The 27,879-nt window shown below is 35.1% G+C and overlaps 1 protein-coding gene across 3 annotated transcripts in view; it reads right to left on the reverse strand.

Annotated features, from left to right (window-relative positions):
• The window catches only part of AGBL4 (AGBL carboxypeptidase 4), a 1,250,690-nt gene that overhangs the window by 990,952 nt on the left and 231,859 nt on the right, over positions 1–27,879 (reverse strand). For 2 of the 3 annotated variants that reach the window (XM_069477908.1, XM_069477909.1), the window contains one exon: positions 3,310–3,434. In XM_069477908.1, coding sequence (XP_069334009.1) covers positions 3,310–3,434 — 125 coding nt within the window. Of the gene's footprint in view, positions 1–3,273; positions 3,435–27,879 lie in introns of all 3 variants that reach the window. The other variant, XM_069477907.1, reaches the window with a different exon arrangement.

Raw genomic sequence — 27,879 nt, forward strand, 5'->3', positions numbered from 1 at the left:
TCATGTAGCATAACTGAAAGAATACATTTTCTCTAACTCTCTAGTCACGTTGCCCTCCACTCTTCCTCCTAACCTGTATAAACTGTATAAAATTAACCTTTATAGAGACTAAAGTTAACAAAAAATTAGACCAAGAATTTTATGTGATGCAAAGTTTAAGAAACAGTACAATTTCAGAGCTTCTGCTAAGTCTCTATTTAGCAAAGAACATAATGAGGATAGATGATTGTATTGTTTGAAAATTACTCAGCTATAAGAAATAACAGTGATACTACATCTCTTTGGTTCTCCAGGAGAGAGTTGGAACCCATTATATTAAGTGAAGTATCCCAAGAATGGAAAAACAAGCATCACATGTACTCACCAGAAAATTGGTTTCCCCAATCATCACCTAAATTCACATCTGGGAATGATACCAATCGGATATCAGACTGACGTGGGGGGTGGGAGGAGGGGATGGGTGCATGCCTACATGATGAGTGCGTTGTGCACCGTCTGGGAAATGGTCACGCTTGAAGGTGCTGACTCGGCGAGGGGGAGGGTGCGAGGAGGGGATGGGTATATACCTACATGATGAGTGCAATGCGCACTGTCTGGGGAATGGATATGCCTGGAGCTTTGACTTGGGCGGATAGGCGGTACATGGGCAACGTATGTAACCTGAACTTTGTACCCCCCATAATAAGCTGAAATAAAAAAAATTTTTAAAAAGGGGAAAAAAAAGAAAAGAAAAAAAAAGAAAAAGAAAATTAATCAGCCTTATAGGAAGTAGTGAGTTCTGGATCCAGTAGGCAAACTGAAGGATGTGCATAGGCTGTGAAAAAAGGAAAAGAATAATCCTGTTTATGAATTTAAAAATCATGGCAGATTATCATGCTTTTAAGAAAATATTTCCTTGCCTTCATATGAATTACCTCTACTGCTTCAGAATTATTATTTGTTTTTCAGAGGTATGTGTATGTGACACCCAAAAGTTACTAACATGAGACAGTAGAGAGATCTTCGCAGGGGGCCCAAATATGGAGTGCCAAGAGACTAGGTCTAGGACATGTGGCCTCCTGCTGTGAGTTTTACTCTCTGGATTTAGTAACATAGATTTTGGAAACTACACTTTGAGGTTTATTGATCATCTTGATCAAACAAGAAGGACAATCCTAGGGTCAGGTGAACCCCTGTAGGTAAAATGAGGGTTTTCCTTTAGCCAAGAGAGAGAAGAAATGTGACTATTACTACTGTTTAAAACTGAAAAAGGAACTCTCTCACTGGAGAGTAAATAAGTCCAAGAAGCAAAGTTAGGAATTAAATTTTGTCCTTAAGGGGCTCTGCATGTGGGGTTTCACTCTTTATTTTTCTCCCTCATGTCCTAAAATTCTGAGATAAGTCATATTTAGCAAACAATGTTTAGAGCTCTCACCTATATTTGATTCCTTCCAATTAGCCCCAAAACTTCAGTAAACATTACATACACCCAGTCCTGCATCAATGGCATTGTAAAGTGAAGTGGCTGTTTCTGCATCCCCTTTTTGCTGAAGCCAGCATGCCATGAATAGCATTGTATAGAAGACACTAACCATTGTGTAAATTCCAGGCACTGACCACTATATAACACATGACTCAAGTTGCAGCTGAGATAAATGGAGAGAAGCAAGCAAGCAACCAGGTGAATGCAAGACAGATTGACTCAGAAGGAAAAATTAAACAAACTCCCTACCTTCTCCCAGATATACTAAAAAAAGACAACATGAAGGAAGAAGGTAGATGTTGGGTTACAGGGCTGTGCTTTTATCTGCTTAAAAGAATCATAACATCATTATGTGTGCAAAGTTTGTGCAATCTTCCATGGTCAGCTGTCTCAATATAATAGAATAACTACTAATTTATTAGGATTTGATTTTTATTAATGTTTATTTAAAACATATGTATTTAGCTCTATTTTCATCAATACTCTTGTCATAAAAAATAGGATTTGAAAAGATTATGAAAACGTGTACTTGGCCTGGTACAGTGGCTCATGCATGTAATCTTGGCACTCTGGGAGGCCAAGGCAGGAGGATCACTTAAGGCCAGGAATTCGAGACCAGCCTAGGCAACAGTAAGACCCGTCTCTACAAAAAATAAAAAATCAACTGGGCATGGTGGTGCATGCCTGTAGTCCCAGCTGCTCTAGAGGCTGAGGCAGGAGGATTGCTTAAGTTAAGGAGTTTGAGGTTGCAGTGAGCTACGGTGACACCACTGCACTCTAGGCCAGGAAACAGAGCAAGATCCTGTCTCAAAAAAACAAAACGGCACATCTCAAATCACAGTTGGGATGTAGCAAAGTCATAACATGCAACCACAATGTTTGTACCCCCATAATTTCCTGAAATAAAAAAAATTAAAACAAACAACAAAACAAAACCCACTGTGCACTGTTAGAAAATGTTGCTGAAGAAATCATGTTTAAAAGCAGATTAATACATTATAAATGCAAGTGAGCACCCCTAATCCAAACATCCAAAACCAAAGTGCTCCAAAATATAAGACTTTTTAAGTGATGACATGATGCCACATGTGGAAAATAATTTTTACATGTATAAAACTATTAAAAATATTGTATAAAATTACCTCAGGTTATGTGTATGAGGAGTATATGAAATATAAATTAATTTCATATTTATACTTGGGTCCCATCCACAAGATATCTCATTATGTATGTGTAAATATACCAAAACCTGAAAAATACCAAAATTGTACTTCTAGTCCCAGCATTTTGGATAAGGGATACTCAAGCTGTAAAAGAAGAGTTACACAAAAACACAAACAAAAAAGTTTTCCAAAATCACTGGAGAGGGCTATATAAACTTGGGTCTGAGTTTCCCAGCTGCCAAAGCAAAGGGAAAATAGGATCAGTTACAAGAATCATATTATTCTAAAGATATACACATCCTGTTGTACAGGAAAACAAAAGCATTTCTCACAGGTCTTTATAGAGACGAGATAATAGAGAACAGTACCCTACATAAACATACAAGCAAGTTACTTCCATTGTTTCCTTGAAGTATCCCTGTCCTTCAAGGAAGCCATGCTAATACTTCAATCAGTAAAGAACACTTTATTCTCAGATAAATATTTGTATTATTTAATAACCATCAGACAACAAAAGTCACCATACTGAACCTATTTCTCTATATCTTGAAACAAACTATATTATTGTTGTAGATATACAAGAGTATGTTCCAAATACAGTCATTATTTTGATATGTTTAAAAGAAAACAAAAGCATATTCTTCTTACCAAAACCACTCTGAAGACATCCACTATTTCCCTCACCTGTGATTCTTTCACATTTTCAACAGTAAAGTTGAACCAAACTCGGAAGCGTGGATTACAGGTATCCGGCCTAATGAATAGATCATACTCAAATTCAGAGACCTGGTCCACCCGGCCAAGATTACCTGGTAATAAAAATTAAGAGAAGTGTGCTTTAGTGGAAGTTCATTCAACTCAATGGTACATACATCTAAATATTACAAGTTCTTATAGCCACATACATCAACACTCAGTACTTGTAGGTTCAATCCACATGGCTGCCAACTGTGAATACAGCCCAGCATAAGGAAGAGTTTGAGGTACTGCAGGCTGTGGTGCAAGCTGCTCTGCCTGGTCCTTATGACCCAGATCCTTTTGTGCTGCAAGTGTCTTTGACAGAGTGGGATGCTATATGGAGCCTGTGGTAAGCCCCAATAAACCCAGAGAAGAATCACAAACTCCGGTTTCCTAGTAAGAAAAATGAGGATGATAATATCTTATGTATTTCATATTAAACTTTCTGGTTTATGAACTATGAATATATCTAATATATTGAACCTTGTTTAACTCTCACAACAGGGGTATACAGTTTGTACTGTTCTTGTTATATTTCAAACTTCTATTGGAGTATGTGAAAGAACATGTAGAGTAAGGTTTTAAACAAAAATTAGAAGTAGTTGCTATATAAGAATAACAATGGCAAATTAACATCCATGAACCTTAATTTCCATTTTCTCTACTTCCATTTTCTGGAAATTGAAGAAACAGAACTAATAGTTATCTAAAAATACTTATCTAAAAAAAAATGAATCAACTTATGTGTGACCTCCGTTCTTTGACTCCTCTCTCTGACTGATATTCTAATGAGCAGTGAATTACCCAAAATGTTAACAGCGGAATAGGGTAAAAATAAAAGCAGAATCTGCTGAATTCCCAAACCAGATAATCAACAGCCAAAGAAGAGTCAAGATGACTACAGACAGCAACAAAGCAATTGATTGAGAAGTTGGTAACATATTGCTCTTGAAGAGCACAGCGATATCCTGCTTCGAAATGAATTGTAGTGTGTCTGCCTCCAAAAGAACACTCAGAATTAAACTTTAACCTTATATGTACAAAAGTTTTAAGTTACTTCTTTTGCTAGTTCTATTGGCATGTCACCTGTTTTTCTGAGCACCAAATGTACTATAACCGATGGAGTACTAGCCTAGGAATTGGCAGACCTTGATTCTAGTTCAACTGACTCTGTGACAATGAGTACGGTATTTACCTTCTCAGGGTGCCATCTGCAAAATGAGAATGCTGAGTTATATAACCTTTAAGGTTCTTTCAGCTATAATATTATTTGGCTGCCTGATTCCAGGATTGATCAGGCAGTGAGTGATCCAAGATAACAAGACACCCCCTCACCCCATCCCCCACTCCAAACCATAACAATTAACTTTAGGTTGTTTTTATCTGCTGTCATTAAAATTTGGCCTGAGAAGCCAGATTTAATCCTCCCTCTAGAACCAGAATGGTTACCTCCAGTTAATATACACATATTTAAAAACTTGCACTGATATGAAAGTATAAACATGAACTAATCAAGACCGAAGACTTTGATCTTAATTTTTTAAACATGAACTAATCAAGACCAAAGACTTTCATCTTAATTTTTTGAGTTTCAATTGTATTCAGAATTCCCAAGGAGATTCCTCAATTAAATTGGTTCTTTCAACTACTATCATACAAAAATGTTTACTTTAAAGCCTTATGTTATAAAGAGCCAAATATTTATTATACAATAGCACTGAACTTGAATGTAGAATATCTAGGTGAGTTTTCGTTCTGCCACTTTCTGAGAAACGGACAAAACACTTCACAGCTTCCAACCTCTGTTTTTGTAATTATAACACAAGGATTGTATTACTAGAAATATGAACAATTATTTCTATGTTAATATGAACATTAATTTAAAGTAATGTATTATTACTATGTACATTAATTTTTAATAGATGATTAAAATTTTCTGAGCATTTGTACATGCCACAGAGTGTCCTAAATGCTAAATGTACTAACTTATTTAATCCTCACAACAACCTCTGTCATGTAGGTACCATTGTTATCCCCGTTTTATACCTGAGAAAATCAAGACATGGAAAAATAAATAACTTATCCAAAGTTATACCACAAACAAGCAAATAAAAGTGACATTTGAGATTTGAATTCAAGCAACAAAGCTGTAACCACTAGACAATATGGCTTTCTACCTAACAGAGTGGGTAGGAATAATAAAGAGATAGATAATATAAATCAGAAGCACATTATAAGTTATAATATTCTATAAAATTACTATTCTTAATAAAAACCAGAAAAGGCACTGTGTTTTCCCTCTAAAAGTTCATGATCTAAAAATTAAATATCCATGTGCACTTTAGCACTCAAAGGAAAGATTTTTATTTTGTCTGGAACAGTATAAATGGGTTTTGATAAGTAATATATCTTAAAATTACTAATAATAATGCATCATATGTGTCTAGAAATTTAGAATTTCAAAATGATTTGACACTCCTCATGTTATTAAATCCTCACTCTGACCTAACAATGAATAAACTGAAACCAAGAAATGTTTAAGTGCTTGCTTAAGTTCATGTTTTAAAGCAGCAGGATGAAACCTTAAAATGAAGACTTCTGACTCCATTGTGTTGTTCTTGGAAATCTACCATAGCTACAGCCAATCTGTTTATTCAGTCATTTAATCAGTTATTCATTCAAAAAGTAGGATACTATGTGTTAAACAGGCCAGATAGTAAATCAAATACATACTGTCTTTGTGCTCACTAAACTTACACTCTCAAAGAATAATAAGCATCTGGTCTTTGATTTCTGGTAACAATTCTGTTGAACTTCCTACCATTCTACGAAAAGTATTCTCTGTATCTATGCATACATAAATAATACTTTCCTCATATGATCTGACACATCTCAAGTGAATGACAATTTATGGCCTTCTGGAAACAACTACTTAAAAATAAGTTAACTACCTCTTTGTATCATCTTGTTTCCTTCCATTAAATGAAACACAAGGAAAAAAATAAACAAATAAGAATATAAAATATGTAAGACAAGTACAAAACAAAGCATAAAATGTAGATTTTATACCCCAGTATATTACTAAATGCATGAAATATAAAAGGATTAAAATGAAGACAAAATGGATAAACCTGGAGCACTTTATGCTAAGTAAAATAAGCCAAATACAAAGAGCAAAATATTGCATGATCTCATTTATATATATGGAATCTTTTTAAAAACTCAAATATATAGAAATATAGAATAGAATGGTGGTTACTAAGGGAGGATGACAGGAGAGAAAATGGAGAGATGTAGGTCAAAGAGTACAAAGTTGCAGTTATGCATGATGAATAAATCTAGAAATTGTGTACAGTATGAGCATTATAGTTAATAATATTGTATACTATACTGGAAATGTGATAAGAAAGTGGATTTTAGGTGCCTTTACCACACACACATACAAAAAAGGTACAACTTATATGAGATAATGAATATGTTAATTTGTTTAACTTTGGTAACCATTTCACTATGTATTAGTATATAAAAAACATTATGGTGTACACCTTGAATATATATAGTAATATATATAGTAATATAATTTTAAATTTAAAATAAAAGACAAAAAAATTATTATGACGGTTAAAACTATATATTGCTTATAAGTACTTTATATTTAAGAACACAAAAAGATTTTTTTAAAAACAATGAAAAGCTTTAATAGCTCTCAACCTGGCGTGGGATGACCACGGCTGCTGCTGGCAGAACTAGGTGGGGCATTCACTCACTCTGCAATGTGGGGATGGCAAGTGACAAACACAGGAAAATGGTGAGCTGGGAGATGCAGGAGAGCAGGAGTATTAAACATTCATAGGGCATCCGCACAACTCATGCCAGGTCAATCCTCCAGAGTAGGACAAAAGTGAGCCACTTCTATTTCTTGGTCCGAAATAGGAGAGTTCCCAGCAGAGAACAACAGGTATACTGAAAGCTTATCTGTCCTGTGCTCAGAGAACAGATATCACGTGAGAAGGAAACAGAATAAGAACTATGGAAACGTGAAAACATGTCGTTTTCACACTCCCAGAGTTTCATAATTGGTATCCAGCAATAGACCCCAACCTAAAGGAAATTGTCAAAATGTCAGAGTTCAGAATGTGGATGGAAAATAAGATGAATGTGATTGGAGAGAAAGTTGAAAATCAACACAAAGAAACCAAAAAAAGAAGTTTCAGGACATAAATGAAAAAAATAAAAAACTCACTAAAGAAATAGACAATATAACAAAATAATATGACAGAACTTAAAGAAATATAAGAGTAATTCAGGGAATTTCAAAACACAGCAGAAAGCATCGATAATAGGCTAGAGTAGACCACAGAGAAGAAAGCATCTCAGAGCTTGAAGACAAGGCTTTCAAACTAACCCAGTCACTCAAAGATGCAAAAAAAAAAAAAAAAAAGAAAAGAAAGAAAGAAGAATGAAAAATCACTCAGAGTAGTATGGGTTTATGCAAAGCAGGCCAATATAAGAAGTATAGGTCTTCCTGAGGAGAAGAAGAAAAAGAAAAAAGCATAGGAAACCTACTTGAGGGAATTATTGAGGAGAACTTCCCTGGCATCACCACAGATTCAGATATCCTGCTATAAGATGGTCATTGAGCACCAAGAAGATTCATAGCAAACAGGTCATCTCCAAGACAAATAGTCATCAACCAGGCCAAAGTCAAAATAAAGGAGAAAATTCTACAAGTTAGAATATGAAACCAAAAACTAACCCAAAAAGGAAAACCTATCAGGCTTCCAGCAGACTTTTCAGCTGAGACCTTATCAACCACAAGGGATTGGAACCACATATTTGGACTTCTTAAACAGAAAAACTGCCAGCCAAGAATTCTGGAACCCGCAAAACTAAGATTCATAAAGGATGGAAAAATAAAGACTTTTTCAGATCAAGCAAACACTAAGGAAATTTGGCTCTAATAAACCTACCCAACAGGAAATGCTCAAAAGTGCATTATACATGGAACATCATGATAGATATCAACCAGTGTAAAAATATCCAAAAGGTAAAGCTCACAGCTTTCATAAAACAATAGCACAAGGGGTAAAACAAAACAATAAAGTATCATCCAAAAAGATGAACAGAACAGCATCCCACATACCAACACTAACAATCTGGCCAGGAGTGGTGGCTCATGCCCGTAGTCCTAGCACTTTGGAAGGCTCAGGCAGGAGGATCACTTGAGCTCAAAGGTTCACCCAGCTTGAGCAAGAGTAAGACCCCATCTCTACTAAAAATATAAAAAATATCCAGGCATGGTGGTGCATGCCTATAGTCCCAGCTACCTAGAAGGCTGAGTCAGGGGGATCACTTGAGCCCAGGAATTTGAGGTTGCAGTGAGCTATGATGATGCCAGTGCACTCTAGCTGGGGCAACAGAGTGCGACTCCATCTTAAAAAAAAAAACCTAAAATTAAATGTGAACAGACTGAATGTCCCCATTAAAAGACACAGACAGGTTGAATGGATGAAAGAACAAAATGCAACTATATGCTGTCTCCAAGAAAGACATCTAAATTGCAAGGACTCACACAGACTCAAGGTAAAGGGATGGAAAAAATATTCCACGCAAATGGAATCCAAAAGTGAGCAGTTGTAGCCATTTTCATATCAGATAAAATAGACTTTAAATCAACAATGGTAAAAATGACAAAGATTGTCATTATATAATGGTAAAGGGAAAAACTCAACAAAAAGACATAACAAATCTAAATATATATACACTTAACAAAGAGGCTCCCAGATTCATAAAGCAAATTCTACTACATCTAAGCAAAGAAATAATCAGTGGCATCTTAATTACCAGGGACTTCAACACTCCCCTCACAAAACTGAACAGATCATAGAAGCAGAAAATGAATAAATAAACACTGGACTTAAATGAGACTCTAGAACAAATGGACCTAACAGACATTTACAGAATATTTTAACCAAAAACTAATGAATATACATTCTTCTCATCAGTACATGTGGCATTTTCCAAGATTGATCAAATCTTATGCCACAAAACAAGTCTCAGCAAATTCAGAAAAACTGAAATCATACCATGTATCTTTGCAGACCAAGTGGAATAAAAAAAACTAGGAATCAATTCCAAGAGACATTCTCAAATCTACACAAAGTCATGGAAATTGAAAAACTTGCTCCTGAGCGATCCTTTGATCAATGAATGAAATTAAGGTAGAAATCAAAAGATTCCTTGAACTGAATGACAATGGGGACACAAGTTTTCAAACATCAAAAGCAGTCCTAAGGGGAAAGTTTATAGCCTTAAATGCCTACATCAAAAAGACAGAAAGATCACAGATTAAAAACCTAATGTCATATTTCAAGGAACTAGAAAAAGAACAAACGAAGCCCAATGCCAGCAGAAAAAAAGAAATAACAAAGTTCAGAGTAGAACAAAATGAAATGGAAACCAACAAACATCAATGAAACAAAAAGTTGGTTCTTTCAAAAGATAAATAAAATTGATAGACCACTAACTAGCTTAACAAGAAACAGAAGAGAAAGAACTCAATTAGACATGAAAAAGGAGACATTACAACTGATATCACAAAAGTACAAAATATCATTTGTGAATATTATGAAAACTTCTATGCAAACAAACTAGGAAACCTACAGGAAAAGGATAAATTCCTGGAAACACACAACCTCCCAACCCTGAATCAGGAAGAAATAGAAATACTGAACAGAGCAATAATGAATATTGAGATTGAAGCAGTAATAAAAAATTCTTCCAGTGACAAGAAACCCCAGACCCAACAGATTCACAGCTGAATTCTAACAGACATACAAAGAAGAACTTATACCTATCCTATAGAAATTAACGCATAATATCAAGAAGGAGGGAATTCTCCCGAACTCATTCTATGAAGCCAGTATCACCTTGATACCAAAGCCTGGAAAGGACACAACAAAAAAGAAAACTATAGACCAATTCATGTATGAATACAGATACAAAAATTTGCAACAAAATACTAGCAAACTGAATTCAACAACACATCAAAAAGATAATTCACCACGATCAACTGGATTTCATTGCAGGAATGCAAGGATGGTTCATCATATGCAAATCAATAAAACTGATTCACCACATTAACAGAAATGAAACAAAGACCATATGATCATCTCAACAGATGCAGAAAAAGCATTTGATAAAATCTAGCACTCTTTCATGTTATCATGAAACTAGGCATAGAAGAAACATATCTCAAAATTACAAAAGCAATATATGACAAACACACAGCGAACATCCTACTGAATGGTGAAAAGTTTAAAGCATTCTCCCTAAGAACTGGAATAAGACAAGGTTACTCAGTGTCAGCATTGTCTATTCAATATAATATTAGAAGTCCCAGCCAGAGAAATCAGGCAAGAGAATTAAATTAAGGGCATCCAAATTGGGAAAGAGGAGATCAAACTATACTTATTTGCTGATGATATGACCTTGTGCCTCGAAAACCCTAAGGACTCCACCAAAACCTCCTATAATTGATAAATAAATTCTGCAGTGTCTCAAGCTACAAAATCAATGTACACAAATCAGTAGCCTTTCTATATACTAATAGTCAAGCTGAGAGTCAAATCAAGGACTCAATACCATTTACAATAGCTACCAAGAAAATTAAATACCTAAGACTGTACTTAACCAAGGAAGGTCAACTACAAAACACCGATGAAAGAAATCTCAGAAGACAAAAACAAATGGAAAAACATCCCTTTCTATGGATTGGCAGAATCACATCATTAAAATATCCATACTACCCAAAGTGGTTTACAGATTCAATGAAATCCCCATCCATATATCAACATTATATTTCACAGAACTAGAAAAAATAATCCAAAGCTTCATTTGGAACCAAAAAAGAGCCTGAATACCCAAAGCAATCTTAAGCAAAAAGAACAAATCTGGAGGAATCACATTACCTGACTTCAAATTATACTACAAGACTATACTAACCAAAACAGCATGGTGTTGGTAAAAAAAAAAAAAAGGAGAGACATAGACCAATGGAACGGAATAGAGAATCCAGAAATAAAACCATGTATGGATGAACAAGTGATCTTCAACAAAGCAGACAACATACGCTGGTGAAAGGAAGACCTATTCAATAAATTGTGCTGGGAAAACTGGAGAGCCACAAGCAGAAGAATGTAACAGGACCCCTACCTCTTGTTATATATAAAAATTAATTCAAGATGGGTAAAAGGCTTCAATTCAGGGCATGAAACCATAAAAATTCTAGAAGAAAATGTAGGAAAATTCTTCTAGATATTGGCCTTGGTAAAGAATTTATGACTAAGATCCCAAAGGCAAATGCAGCAACAACAAAAATAAATAAACGGGGCTTAATTAAATTAAAAATCATCTGCACAGCAAAGGAAATAATTAATAGAATAAATACCTACAAAATGGGAGAAAATATTCACAAACTATACATCCAACAAAGCACTAATATCCAGTATCTACAAAGAAATCAAACAAATCAGCAAGAAAAAAACAACCCCATCAAAAAGTGGGCCAAACATATGAACAGAAGTTTTTCAAAAGAAGATAGACAAATGGCCAACAAACATATTAAAAAATGCTCAAGACCACTATCATAAGGGAAATGAAAATTAAAACTATAATGAGATACCACCTTATCTCTATCAGAATGTCCATTATCAGAAAGTCAAAAACCAATAGGTGCTGATGTGGATGCAGAGATAAAGGAATGCTTATACATTATTGGTGGGACTGTATATTAGTACAAATTTTAGAGAAAACCGTATGGAGATTTCTCAAAGAAATCAATGTAGATCCAGCAATCCCACTGCTGTGTATCTACCCAAAGGAAAAGAAGTCATTTTATCAAAAAGACACCTGTACTCAACTGTGCCCATCAACTGATGAGTGGATAAAGAAAATATGGTATATGGAGTAATACTCAGCTGTAAAAAGGAATTAAATAATGTCTTTTCCAGAAACTTGGATGGAACTGGAGATCATTATCCTAACTGAAATATCTCATGAATGGAAGAACAAACACCACATGCACTCTCTAATGATTGGGACCTAAATGACGGGCATATATGGACACAAAAAGATATAAAGGACATGGGAAACCAAGAAGGGTAGAGGGTAGAAATGGGTGAGGGTTAAAAACCTATCAGGTCCACTGAATACTATTCTGGTGATGGGCACAGTAGTTCATGCAAGAGCTGGTTGTTTAAAGAGTGTGGAGATCCCATCTCTCTCTCTCTCTCTCTTGCTCCCTCTCTCTCCATGTGACATAAATAAGTCCAGAGGTATAAAGCATGAAGACTATAGTTAGTAAGATTGTATTGTACACAGGAAATTTGTTAAGAGAATAGATTTTAGTGGCTCTTACCACCAAAAAAAAGGTAACTGTGAGATGACAGGTTAATTTGCTTGACTGTAATAACCAAAACAGCAAATTGTATACCTTAAATATGTAAAATTTTAAAAGAGAATATGGGCTCTGGGTCAGACTGCTTGTATTAAATTTCAAATCTACCATTTGCTACTTGTGTTAACTTGGGCAAGTTTCTTAATATCTTTGTGTTTTAGTTTTTCACCTTTAAAGTAGGGCTAATAATGGCACCTTCAAAGTACTTACAACAGTTTTCTAAGCACAGAATAAACATTCAATAACATTAACTATTAGTAGTAGTATATATGTTCAGAAATAATATATATTTGCTTATAACAGATCAATGTTACATGTTCAATTAAAAGTAATGCAATTTGGAGGTAAGTTAATGTTTTGTATGTTCTTGATTTCTTTAGACTCTTAGGATAAACTACGCATTTTTTAAATTTGGCAAAAGATAGTATAAATTTATTGAGCATAAGCCTCCTATTCATTGTTGTCATCTATTTCTCTCTTCTTTTATTCATTCCTATCATGTTTTTATTTAATTTAGATAATTCATTGGGAATACACTATTGATTTTATGAAAAAGACTATGCTTAACAATCACCAATTTGTAAACTCCACATTTATAGGAGTTTTTTTACTATTAATTTCCAATGCACCTTGTCTGATTTTAACACCTGGTCTAATTTAGCAACACTAAAGCATGAAGAGCTCTATCCATTTCATTAAGAGATACATTTCTGATTATTTTATTTTAATTTTTAAGTATCAAAAATAGTAATATGTCTACCTGATTTGATCAATTATACACTAATAATTGCTGTAATAAATTATTCCAAAAGAACTTTTTAATCAGTAGCTTTTAAGTTATAGGAAATAAGTCTTTTCAGTATGACATATTAAACATATTTTCTTATGAAGAAGTATGATAAGAGACTTTCAAGTAAAAATATATACTGCATTAGAATAATTCTGTGGAGAAGGTAAAAGGGAAAATATGAGTTCAAACAAAAAGAAACAATGTAAAATTTCTGCTTAGAAAAGTTCCCTCACTTATTTTTTTTTTTTTTAAAGAAACAGGGTCTCTCTCTGTTGCCCAGGCTGGTCTCAAACTCCTGGGCTCAAATGATCTTCCCACCTCAGCCACTGTGCCTGGCTTTACTTTTCAATGGATATTGACCACTACTAATTACATGGTATTTACTATGTGCCAAATATTACTCTAATTGCCAAGTTAAATTAACTCATTTAAACATCATACCAACTCTAGGAGTTTGGCTATTACCAATATCATTTTACTGTGTGGAAACATAGATACTGAGAGATTAAGTAATTTAATTTCTACTTAAGGTCATAAAGCTAAGTAAATAATTCACAGAGCCTGGCTATAAACCCAGGTACTCCAGCTTGAGTGCTTGACTTTAATCATAATACTATAGCTGGATATTTTAATCCAATCTGGTATCTTTGCATTTTAACTGGGAAATTCAGTCCATTACATTTATTGCAATTACTGAGACAGTTTCAAACATCTTGGTTTTTTTCCTAATTACCCTACTTTTGTTATGCTGCTTCTCCTACTTTCTATCCCATCATCAGGTTTTATTTCTTTTTCTCCTCTACCAATTTGGAAGTTTTCATTCTATTTATGTTCTAGTAGTTACTATCCTTAAAATTTTTAAAGATTAATACTTGATATAACAAAGTATAAATTTAAATAATATCTCAATCTTGCTCCTCACACAAATCAAGAACCCTAGAATTATCACTCCTCTTAAGGTATTCCTTCTTTCTGTTTTTAAGATTTTTCTCATTACCTATAGTATTCTTCAGGTTCACTACTATATAGTGTGGGGGGTGATTCAAAGAATATACTTTTACTTATCTTTTTCAGGAATTAATGAATGAAATGAATCCAAAGATTCATATCTTTCATAAATTATCACCTTGCATATTGACTCTAATTCTCTCTATTCTCTCCTTCTGAGATTCCTGTTTTTCTCATTTTAATGTCACTAAATTTCTCTTGTGTATTTTATCTGTGCACTGCCTCCTCAGTAATTCTCCCAGTTCTGTCTTCCACTTCATTAACCTCTCTGCAGTTGGATTTAATCAGTTATTTACCCCAACTTCAGGATTTTTCATTTCAATGACCATATATTTTGTGTTCAGAAATTCTATTTGGTTCTTTCACAAACATGCCTGATCCTTTTTTAATGATATCTTTTCTTGATTTTTTAAGCCATTCTTTGTGTCTTTAATCATTAAAACGTGTGCTTTTAACCTCTTTAGAAGTTCTAGGGGTTTAATCCTTATGTTTATTGAGTATGCTAACTTCCATATACAGTAGATTGTTTCCTTGTGTGTTTTATAATTTTGGATTTTTAAGCTCACCTCCATTGGGGCTTTAGCTGTAAGAATCCCTGTGCTGTCATTATCAAAGGCATAACCTTTTAGGAGTTTTACATTTGTTTCTGCCAGGCACTCCAGGAATTTTTCCAGTTTGAAACTACTTTTTATATTAAATTTCAAACTTGGAAGGATGGCACTGAGTCAAACAACATGTGAAAACTGAAAGCCCAAAACTGTGGCATAAAGCTACAGTTACAAATTTTATGAGAGACCACCTATTCTGCTCTCATATATTAGAAAGAGCATAATACTCAAGGTTAGACAAAAATAGATTTGAATCCTATCTCTGCCACTTATTAATTTTGAAGATTTCGACAAATCTCCTAACTGCTCTGGGTCCCAGTTTTCTAATCTGTAAAAGGGGGATAAAAATATCTTATAGTGCTATAATAAAGATTAAATGAGATCATATATATAAATTACCTGGTCAGTGCTTAACATCAAAAGTGTTGGAATCCACCTTGATTTTTCTCTAAATTTCATACTGAGTAACTTATCCATCAAGGGATCTTTAAATATGTGTAGAATCCAAACATTTCTAATTGCCTACAATGATAACACTTTGATCCAGCCACTATCTTCTCCCACCTGGACTACTCCTAACTGGTTTCCTGTTTGACCACCTATATTCTATTCTCAACACTAAAGTCAAAGTAATTCTTTCAAAATGTAAGTGAAATCATGTCATACCATGGCCCAAAACCCTCCAGAGGTTCAGAATTTTATTCAGAGTAAACCTCAGAGTTTTTACAAAATTCTATAAGATTTATCCTTTTTTATCTGACTCGTTTCATCTCCTACTATTATCATTCTACTTGACCTCCTTCAAATTATTGCTCAAATCTCACTTCCTCAATAAGGCCAGCCTGATCACCATATTTTATTTAGTCAAATACTCTTTTCCCACATTCCTTATCTACTCATCTGCTCTCGTTTTCCCATAGCACTCACCACATTCAAGCATACTATAAAAATTACTTATTTACTATGACTATTGTTTATTTCCATCCCTGCTAGTAAGAATGTAAGCTCTTTAAGGAAAAAAAATTCTTGTTATATTTACTGTTATATCCTCACCATTTGCAATAGTGTCTGGACAAACTGGGTATTCAATAAATATCTGCTAAATAAACATGTAAATAAAATCTAACTCTCAAAGTTGTCAAGTAATATAAATTAAAGGGTCAGTGAGGTAACATATTGAAAGTCTATTTCGGCCGGGCGCGGTGGCTCACGCCTGTAATCCTAGCACTTTGGGAGGCCGAGGCGGGTGGATCGCTCGAGGTCAGGAGTTCGAGACTGGCCTGAGCAAGAGTGAGACCCCGTCTCTACTAAAAATAGAAAGAAATTATATGGACAACTAAAATATATATATACAAAAAATTAGCCGGGCATGGTGGCGCATGCCTGTAGTCCCAGCTACTCGGGAGGCTGAGGCGGTAGGATCGCTTAAGCCCAGGAGTTTGAGGTTGCTGTGAGCTAGACTGACACCACGGCACTCACTCTAGCCCGGGCAACAGAGTGAGACTCTGTCTCAAAAAAAAAAAAAAAAAAAAAAGAAAGTCTATTCCATGCTAAACCTTGTGCTAGGCACTGGGAATACAAACATGAGTAAGTCAGTTCCTGCCTTCATGGAGCCTATGTTCAAGCTGGAGCAATAGTCACACAAGTAGGTCATTTCAATCTAAAACATCAAGTCCTATGATGGAGGGATGCCCAGAGGAAACCATAAGATGCTGTGCAAAAGTGAGTTGCTGTTAAATCTACAATAAGAAACATAAACTGGTCAAAGTGAGAAGTCATAAGAATTTCCAATAATAGAGCTTTGATTGTAAAATTAATTAATTAATTTTTCTGTTTGTCCATTGAATATTACAATGATAATTTTGGAAACTTAAATAGCATATGTAAAAGTTCTTGCCTTTTAAATGTTAGCTTATTTTCTTTTATATTAAACTTATATGGTACAGTTCACTTTATTTTTAAGAATAATGAGGTATGTATTTTTCTTCTTTATTTTCGCTGTATTTTCTTCTTTATTCAATAATACAAAGAAGGTCTAACCAAAAAAAATCTTCTCTTTAAAAAGAAATATGTAAGTGTCTGATTTCAGAAAAGAAAAACTATAAACAAAGTATATATTCTTTCTGCTTCCTAAAAGGGTCCATTTTATTAATTGATTTTTCTTCCGCTATCTTACACAAGAGATTGTAATCTGAAAAATAAATTATCTAGGAAGTAGAGAAGGAGCAACATGTAACCAATAATCTTAATTAAAATGTTCACTGGGATAGGTGAATTGGGTCAAGGGGTTCTTGCAAGTGGCCCTCTGCAGCCTCTTTCAGTTATATGATTCCTTGAAAGAAGGAAACTCAAATCATAAAAGTAACTATCACTGGAATATGAAATAAAGATGAAATGCCCTTGGAAATAAAGAAAGAAAATAACAACCTTATTATGCTAGAAAATTAGCAAAGATTATATAACTTTACCATCCTGTGTAGTCTATGCATTTCCAAAATCTCACCTTCTACAAAAAAGTAACCACACTGATTGAACTTGTTGGGTAGGGAAGTCCTCTCAGACAACAAAGTACTCACCTATGTGAGACAAATTATTTATTTCTGGAAATCATTTAGAACCCCTGGATAAGGCATTTTACCAAATAGTGCCTGCTTCCCAGAGGAGTTAATCTCTCTCTCCTTGGTAAATCTGCTTTTTCCTAAGAACACGTTTGTGATCTTGACAAACAATAAAAGACACGCTTTTAAAACTGTGCACTTGCTTGATCAAAAGACCAAAAAGGCAAAGGGACAGAAATCAATTTAGTCACCTTCCTTCACTGCTGTACTGTAGTCTATATGTTTAAATAACAACCAGCAATACAGAATTGTAACTAGCCCTTGCTCCCAAAAAGGCTGAAAGTCAGATAAAACTTGAAAAATGAATGTTATTGCATGAATGTCCTCAAAAATATACACTCTCTAAGAATAAAAACAAATGGAATACTGACCCCGGCAATAAGTATCTCCAAATACAGGTTGAGCACCCCAAATCCAAAAGTCCAAAATTCTAAATTCTCCCAAATCTGAAACTTTTTGAGTATAGACATGCACTCAAAGGAAATGCTCATTGCTCACTGGATTATTTTAGATTTCAGAATTTGAATTTGGGATGCTGAACAGTAAGTATAATGCAAATCTTCCAAAATTCAAAAAAATCTGAAATTTGAAATGCCTCTGGTCCTTATTTCAGATAAGGAATACTCAACTCATAATACATTTTATCTACTGAAGAAGTAAAAAAAAAAAAAAAAAAAAATCTCGCATGCCTTGGTTCACTCTCCAAATGTTCACTGAGCATTTGCTATGTAGCAGGCAATCTGCTATTCACTAGAGATTCCAATTTGTTAGTACACAACAGTGATTAAAAGTACATACTCTGGAATAAGACTGCCTGGGTTCACATCACATCTCTTATTATCTGTGTGGCCTTGGACTAGACACTTGCATCTCCAGTATTTTCAGTTGTAAACTCAGAGTTGTAAGGATTAAATGAGACGATACATCCAGAGGAACGAGATTAGTTCCTGGTGCATAGAAGTGAAGAGGCATAAAAGAAGCTATTAATCAATTGAGGGAAACTAACAAATTAGTATTTATAATTAAATAGGGTAAGAATCATAGTCAAAATATGTAAAAAGTGTTATAAACACATGGACGTAATAAGCCTAACGTCCTTGGGGCTGCAAGGCTTACAAAGGGTTAACAGAAGTGACAAGTTATGATTGAAAGATGAGTAGGAGTCTTCCAGACGTCAATTAGGAGGAGGCAGAAAGATCATCATGTGACAAGACACAGAGTAATGAAACAAGCCAGGCCAGGGAATTGCCAGTATGGCCAGAGGCCAATGATGCAAGGGGTGCCAGGACATGAGGCTGAAGAAGTAGACCAGGGTAAGAAAGTGGGGAATCATTAGAGGAATTTAAGCAAAAGAGTGGCATTTTGAATTTTATTTTTAAAAGATTTCTATAGTGGCAGTATAAATGTAAAATGAGAGGCTTGGAGAAAGCTTAAGATAAAAGCAATACATCGGACTATATTGCAATGCATCAAGCAAGAATTGATAAAGACTCACAAGAAGCAGTGAAAGGAAGGAGTGGATTACAAAGAATCCACATGTGTTTGTAAAGGAATAAATTCTTCTTCCCACTTGATAATTTTATTTGAATACTTGATTGACTTTAATGGAAAAGAAGGGGCAAACCAGTGACATTTATGAAAAATAATACTGAAATTTCTTTTCATCAAAGAACAATGATACTATCTGAGATGTGAGTTCATTATCAAGATAGAACTTGAAGAAAAGGTTGGACGTGATTTGGCAGGTTTGGATTAGATAAACAAAGGTTCCTTCCAACCAGAGATAGATTCACTAAGAAGTGAAGGAGCTCAGGAAATTTCACCCCAAAATCTGACTCCTTGGTATAAAGAGCATTTTGAATTAAAGGCCCTTAGAGATCAACAGGCTTGGAAGAGGTTTTCCCTCTTTCTTCATAAAAAACCAGACCCATCAAAAAGAACAATAGACTTCCCTTTCCTTCCCTTCCCTTCCCTGTTATCTCAATATATCATACGAAAGAATATCAAGAAGTTTCCCCTCGCCTGCACAGAAGCAAGTGAAATTTAAGCTTTAAGGTTCCTCAGTTACAAGGGCCCCTGTGAAGGCTGAACCTTGCAGAGAGTTATGAGTAGGAAGGAAAAGCAAGGCTGCACTTCTTTGAAGCACTTCCAATAAATAGCCTGAAGAGACTGGCACCTGAATCCCGAAGGTGCCAGTAATTTATTGCAATCCTCCTTTCTTATTACGAAGAGATAATTTTACATTCATAATTTTATACAATTTTTTCATAAATAGGACCCTCTGAAATTATATGTATTTCAGGCCACATAAAACTTGGAATAGCCCTGGACTTCCATGGCATTAAGAAATAGAGAGAGTTGTAGTCAGACTCCTGGAGTTTAGTGCATATTTTCATCTCGATCTATAAGAATTGCTTCTCCAAGCAAACTAATAAAGTGATTTCCTTGAAATATATTAAGAGCCATTAACCAGAAATTAAACATTAAATACAGGATGAATAATTAATGCTTTATATATTAGCATACAATGATGAATAAAAATAGGGATTTGAAGGTTGGGTGACATTTTCAAAGTCATTCCTCAAACATTAAAAATGTTTTCTGGCACATATTTTTAAGTTCAAAGTACTATTGATTGGAATGGCAGTCAGAAGACCTAGTTATAGCTCCGGATCCTATCATTGATTACCTTTGTGACCTTGGCCCTATCACAAGATTACTCTCTATTCTAACTCTAAAAAGATTCTCACATCACCTTCTCTCCCTTTCCAATGAATCTTTTCTCATTCAGTCTGTAACAACTAAGAAAGATACTTTTTATCTGTATCTGAAGAATGTGAACCCCTATAAATTATCAGGCCCACAGAGGAAATGAAACATGGCAGCAGTCACGTCTCACTCCCTGCCTTGAGCTAAGTAATCATTTTGAAGCCACCAGCTACATGGAATCTAGATTGTCACCACCAGTACCTTATAAATTAATGTAACAATGCCATATGCTGGACACCATAACTCATACCCTGTAGTTCAACAATATATAGCCAATCACTAATCAACATTATTTCTGTAAACCAATGAGAATTTCTCAAAAACAACTTTCATAATTGCCCCATCTCCTGACTCATCCTTTTTTCTTAAAATCTCTCAGAGCACCTCCTAGTGTTTCCCAGGCTGAAGTCCTCAACCTTGGCTCAAATAAACTCAATATATTAATTTTTCCTATGTTTCTCTCTTTAGGTCAACACAACAAATTCCTAAATGATTTTCATGCCTCTCATCTCTAATCCTATTTTCTTATGGTCCAATTTCCATTGAGTCTTTGATAGTTTTTCTACCACCTAAAGAATAAAATGAAAACTCTGCCTGCCACAAAAAACCTCTACAATTTGGCCTCTAGATACGTGTGTTATTTTATCTATCTATCATTAGCTATTCTATTTCTTTATACAGTTTTATTTACTACTGTCACAAACATATCTTCTCACATTTGCTCAAGCTATTTCCATAGTTTAGAACCCCCTCAACCAGCTATGTCTGTTCATCAAAGCCTTCAGGGCCTTGCCCAATTGCAACCTTTTCTAAGATTATTTCTGAATTGATCTTTCCCCATCATCTTCTCATATCACTTCCTTTATTCTGTGATTATAATATCCATCACATGGCAAAGTAGTTGAGAACTCTAGCCGTGAGTCAGAATTTCAAATCTTTGCTCTGCCACTCACTAAGCTGTGTAACTTTGAGCAAGTTCATTAGCCTCAATGAAATTCAGCTTTAATTTACTGAGTGAACCATTTGCATATGGTGTCTTCTACATGCATGGAAAACAGCAGAAATTCAGTGAAGAGGAAGCAGAATAACCAATCAAGCTTCCAGGCCTAAGCCTCATGTTCGATAGTGTTTACCAGAGAAGTCCAGTTTGTGCCAATCAGTAGTGTGAGGGTAGAATAGGAATGAGTAGGAGGTAAAAGGTCTCTCATTTGCTTACCCAATCAGTAATAAGATAGTATGTAGTTTCCCATTTGGCTATTTTCTTTAGGACTTTAGTACTCTTATCGAGTAGCCCAAGAAAGGAAGAGTATTTTATGGCATAATTCAAGAACCAAATCTTACTCTGGGATCCCAAAGAGTGCAGGGCGCTCTTCTTTGCTCTCACTTTTCATGGAAATGTTTAAGAAGTACTTGCAGAAAGTAGTAAACCTTATATATGAAACCTCTTAATTCTCTTGTTTGGAAAGTAAATTAACCAATTCCTATCTTTCATGAAATATCCACTCAACTAATATTTATTGAGTATAAACTGTGGGTCAACATATTGTAGTGGCTATACCAGTGAAACAAGACAGACATTGTCCCTTTCCTTAGATTTTATGCTCTTGTGGAGAAGATAAACATTAATTTAATCACTTCAAGTATGATGACTTATAAAGTAGGTACATACCTCTAGTATCATAGAAGCATACAATAGGAGAGCCTAATCCAATTTATGGGATGAAAGTAAGATTCTCTTGTTACTTACTGTTATGGACCAAATGTTCACGTCCCTGGGAACTCGTATGTTGAAGCCCTCACCCCCAGTGGGACTGTATTTGGAGATAGAGCCAATAAGGAAGTAATTAAGGTTAAATGAGGTCATAAAGATGGGACCTTGATCCAATAAGATTAGAGTCTCTCTCACCAGTCACATGCACCAAGGAAAGATCATGTAAGGACACAGCAAGAAGGAGGCCAGAAAGTTTCTGATCAGTTTCTCACCAGAAACTGAACCCTGCTAGAACTTTGATCTTGGACTTTCCAACCTCTAGAATTATGAGAAAATTAATTTCTATTGTTTAAGCCACACAGTCTGTGACATTTTGTTATGGCACCCCAAGCAGATTAAGACACTTAGAATCCATAAAAAAAGAAGAAAAGCACTTGCTTTTATTATTTCTAGTTAAGTGACATTTTCTCCTTCTTTTGCAATATCTTGTGAAATTCCTGCATATGTGAGGCTCTAAGCAAATACTTACAAGAAGGATACATCTATGTTAATAGATGTATCTCTCTGAATTAATCTCTCCCTTTCCTATAACATTTAGTGGAACACTTTTAGCTTAGCAAATGCTATTAAATGCTTACTGAGTCCATGTCGAAGTGTTTCTAGCTACAAATTTTTTCAAATCTATAAAATGAATATGTATCTGTAGGCTAATAGCAAAATAATGCTGTGTAATGACCTACCCCAAATCTCCATGGCTACAATAAGCATTTATTTTCAAGCTCATAGGTTTCTAGGTTGTGGTTTGGCTGTTCTGTGCTGGGCTGGGCAGCTCTGATTTAGGTTGCAGATAGGCTGGGCTTGGCTCTAGGATGAGGTGGAATCAAGGTATATCCGGCATGTTTTTCATGTACCTGTTCTCATGACAAATCACCAGCATGCGAAAGCCAAGCCAAATCACATGAAGCACATTTAAGGCATCTTTTGGAGTCAACCATTAACATTCCATTGACCAAAGAAAGTCCCGGGACAAAGTCCAAAATCAAAGGAGCAGGAATATATACCCTAACTAAAGTGGGAGAGTAAAGAGAATAAATATTTGCTGAACAATAATTAAAACACTTTAGAGAGGTATGGACAAGATGATCTCTAAGTAAGAAAGGAAACTAAATATCCTACTGGATGCTGGAAACAAAAATATGACACAGAAAAAGTTTCTGATTTTAAGTAGCTTATAGTCTGGAGGCTGGTGGGGGTTGAGGAAGAGAGATATAAGGAAATCACTATAAATACATTGAAGTAAGTATAATAACAATGATGGGGGAATGATTAATTCTGTGTGAAGAACATTTGAACTTTAAAGGGTAGCAGGAGTCTATCAGATTGATAAGGTTGGGATTCAGGGATGGCAGAATTCTAGACAAAGGGAAAAATGTGTTGCAAAATCACTAGATATATAAACTAGAATAGCATAATAAAAAAGTGGCAATTTTTTGCTATGGTTAGAGCATACATAGATCGAAAAAAATGGTAGGAGATGAGGTATGAAATCTTAACATTATAAGCCAAGCCTAAAAATTTTGGACTGCAGTGTCATTATAGACTATTAAACAGGAAAATAATGTGTTAAAATGTTTAGAAATATAGCTCAATAGTGTATAAGAATGGGGGAGAATTATAGCTCAATAGAGTGGAATGGGGGTTAGTGGCAGGGAGAGTCCAAGTATGAGATGATAGAGACCTGAAGCAAAGCAGTGGCAGTTTGAATGATGAGAAAACGATATTAACAAATGTAGGAAATGTAATTGCAGATCTTTTTGAATGAATGCAGAGAGAGGTCAGGACTTTCTGAATTGCAAGTGACTGAAATTTAACTCAAGTTAGCTTAAGCAAAAACTGGAAGCTCTCAGAAACAAAAGAAAAACTGAACTGCAGGAATCAGCACAAGTCTAAGGACCTCAGGGATGACACAGAGAATTTAAATGTTGTTTGCATTCCTTCTCTCTTCCTCATCAATGTTTATTCACTTAATTTTCTCCTATTGTAGAGGAACTTACTCCACATGGAGGGGGAACATGGCCACAGAAAGCCACAGATCAAGAAAATGCCTCTATCCCTATTTACAATAGTCTTTTTAAAAAATAAAAAACTCTGGAGGAAGGTTCTGATTAACTTAGGTCACATACCCATGCCACAAACAAATACAGTGGACAGAAGACCATGACTTATCTTAGTTATCTGCTGACCTTCTTAGTCAGAGGAATGTAATCCGTTATTAGTAGGGGAAACAGGTGAATTGTTTGGTCCAGCCAACCACATCAATTTGTTTCAACCACAGAGGAAGTAAGGGACTAATTGAGAGTGACAAGTTAAGATTTCCAACTTTGTGACTAGATTAGTGATGTATTAACTGTAATAGGTGGTTCAGGAAGAGAATAAGGCATGAAGAAAATGTTTTAGAAATGTCAAGTTTGAGGTATCCATGGATCAAATAAAATAGTAACATTCAATAACCACTAAATTTTTCTTTGCATGAGACTGGAATATATATAGAATGTGTATAACAATAGGAAATCATGATTTAGAAGAATAAAGACAGAAATTTCATTTCTATATCTATATCTAAAATAAAAACATTAAATCCAGGGAATGTCTCTTTCCATATGGGAAAGACCACTTGAAAATAAATAAATTAGGAGTCTGGGAAGGTATTTTGGCAGAAATTTGAGCCAACTGGAAAGTTTGAAAATATCCATTGAAATGCATATGGTCAGTATTATTATTATGAAAGAGGAAAATAATGCTGCAGGTTAGGTGGATACAATATAACATGTATTTACCAAATACAAGAAAATCTTTTGTACTCATCATGGACTCAGTCACAGAGACTAATAAACTTGTGAAGCTTTCTACTTTCCCAGAATCTGGATCAGTGCTCATAAACAGAAATTTGGTTGAGTCCATCTTGGAAACCACTAGTCCAAATCTTCTAAAACAATTTGTGGGTATCTTATAAAAACTCCAAGTATTCGACACTACAGAGGTTAGAACATAAGTTAAGTGGACTTAAACATTATGATTTCTTAATATATCTATATTCATATTCCCCAAGCTGAAATGATATTTCCTGAAGCCCTTCATTTTGTGGTTCAATTTGATATTAACAGTGTCAATGGAAAAAAGTCAAACTCTGTAAAATAATTTTAAAGAGGTTTATTCTGAGCCAAATTTGAGGATCATGACCCAGAGCCACACCCAAGAGCCCTTGAGCAAGTGGACTCACTGTGGCTGGGTTACAGTTTGGTTTTATACATTTCAGGAAGACAGGGGTTACAGGTAAAGTCATAAATCAATACGTGGGAATCATACATTGGTTTGGCCCGAAAAGGTGGGCCATCTCTAAGGGGGGGGCGGGGAGACTTACAGGTTATAGGTGGGTTTAAAGATTCTTTGGCTTGTAATTGGTTAAAGACATGAAGCTTTGTCTAAAGGCTTGGAATGTTTTAACATAGTTGCTGTTTATCAGAGATAAGCCACCAGACATAGACTTATTGTGTAAATTGAGGGCCTATAAGTTTGTCTTGCATACCCTTAGGCTTGTTAATGGGTTACAAAGGATGTCCCCAAGAAGGGAGGGGGGGCATGATGAGACATGTCTGACCTCCCTCCTCCTGGCAGGCAATTTAGTTTTAGGATATTCCTTTGGCCAAGAGGGAGTCCATTCAGTCAGCCAGTGGGTGGGTGAGCCTTAAAATTTTATTTTAGTTCACAACAGCAACAGGAAACAAACAAACAAACAAACAAAAAACATTGAAGGAGGGGTTTTGCACAGCCACTCAAGTCAAAGCTGACAATTATCTTGATGCAAGAATAAATAATAAAACAAAGATTTTATTAGCCAAAAAGTAATTTTCAAGTTGCACAAAATGTTCCTTCTCTCAATATATATGAAAGTACTTTACCTATCCTGCCTTATACGTTTAGCCTTCATAAAGTATGCAACATGTTGCTTCCCATGTCAATAAAAAGAATCTGTTACCGGAAGAAGGAAAATTCATTTTGCAAAATGACAGGGAGATTATCCAACATAACTACAATTATCATTTTTAAAAAGGCACAGAAAGAAAATAAAATCTTAAACCACACACTGTGTTTTTCTACAGTCTTTTAAAGATGAGAAATAGATCTTGAGGGTCTTAGGCCTCAGGCAATATAAAGAAAAGGTCAAACATTCTGCTAAAAAGCACCACTACCTTCAGAACAACTTATCAGCCAGCTTGCAATGCCTCCTTATTTACAGCTATTATTCCCAGAGGAAGTGAGTGTGGGCCATGATTAATTTGTAATGAGTTTCCCAGGAATGATACAGGAAACAAATTTGTAACAATGTGCCATTCTCAGCTTAGAAACTTTAGCACAGACTTTTTCTTTTGGTGAGGTACAAGGGGAGACACAAAGGAGAAAAACTACAGAGAAAGGAAGCCCAACAATTGTGAGCCATCTCCCGGTTCTGATCCTAATAAGGAGGCAAACATAAGGGCACTGAGGAAAATTGAGTTGTTGCCATCATAGTTTGGAAGACTCAGGGATTATCCAGCTCAGTTCTTCATTCCCAGTTCAAGGGTCTAACCCCAGAGTGGCTTCAAAAAATTTGGTTTTAAGTGGCAGGCTTGCACTATCAAATTAAACCCATTAACAACAACAAAAAGAAGATGAAGAAGAAGAAAAAGAAAGAAAGAAAAAACCCTGAACCTATCACAGATGAGTAACAAAATGTTAAATGCTTCCCCTACACACCTAGGCCGCCTCCATATTGTGTGGTCATAGTATCCTAATCTCCCTCTCTCCATGCAGAAAAGTGTACACCATGATGAAAAGGAGAGGGTAGAGAATTAAACCTTATCTAAGAGCTGTCAATAAATCTATTGTTGGAGATACATGTGAATAGCAGTAGCAGAGGCAATCTTTGTCTTTTAAAGAGGTAGTTTTTCAAAGAGAGAATTACACAAAGTGCTCCTCTGTTTTTGTCAATATGCTGCCAGGTTTTGAAACACTATTTTTCATCCAAACAATAAAAATCTTGACAAGTAAGCAGCAAAAAAATCACTAATACACTTGCAGCTGCATTTCAATCTATACAAATTCTTTAAACAAAAACAACCAAAGAACAGCCTGGCCTAGCAAAATTATTTCACTATTTGGGCCTCAAGTCCAAAATAATTAAGAAACAGAATTTTATATTTTCACTGAAAATTTTTGGCAAATGTTCAAAGATGAAAATACAGATGAGAAGATGCAATAGAAACCTACACGTGAATTTCAAGAGCATAACATCAGGGAGGCATTTTTTCCAAACCTCAAAATTGAGATGAACAAAAGAAAGAATCCTTAGTTCTTTTATTTCTAAAAAATGTAAATGAATGTAGGAAAAATAGCTTTAGTGGCAGGAGAGGGAAGGGAGGGAGAATTTGATGTCAGAAGACCCAGATCCAAACTCCAGCTTAACTAGCAGCAATATATATTTGAGGGGAGTCTGAAAGGAGAAAGAGATTATTTTT

Source organism: Eulemur rufifrons, chromosome 8 (assembly GCF_041146395.1).
Source record: "Eulemur rufifrons isolate Redbay chromosome 8, OSU_ERuf_1, whole genome shotgun sequence".
NCBI lineage: Eukaryota > Metazoa > Chordata > Mammalia > Primates > Lemuridae > Eulemur > Eulemur rufifrons.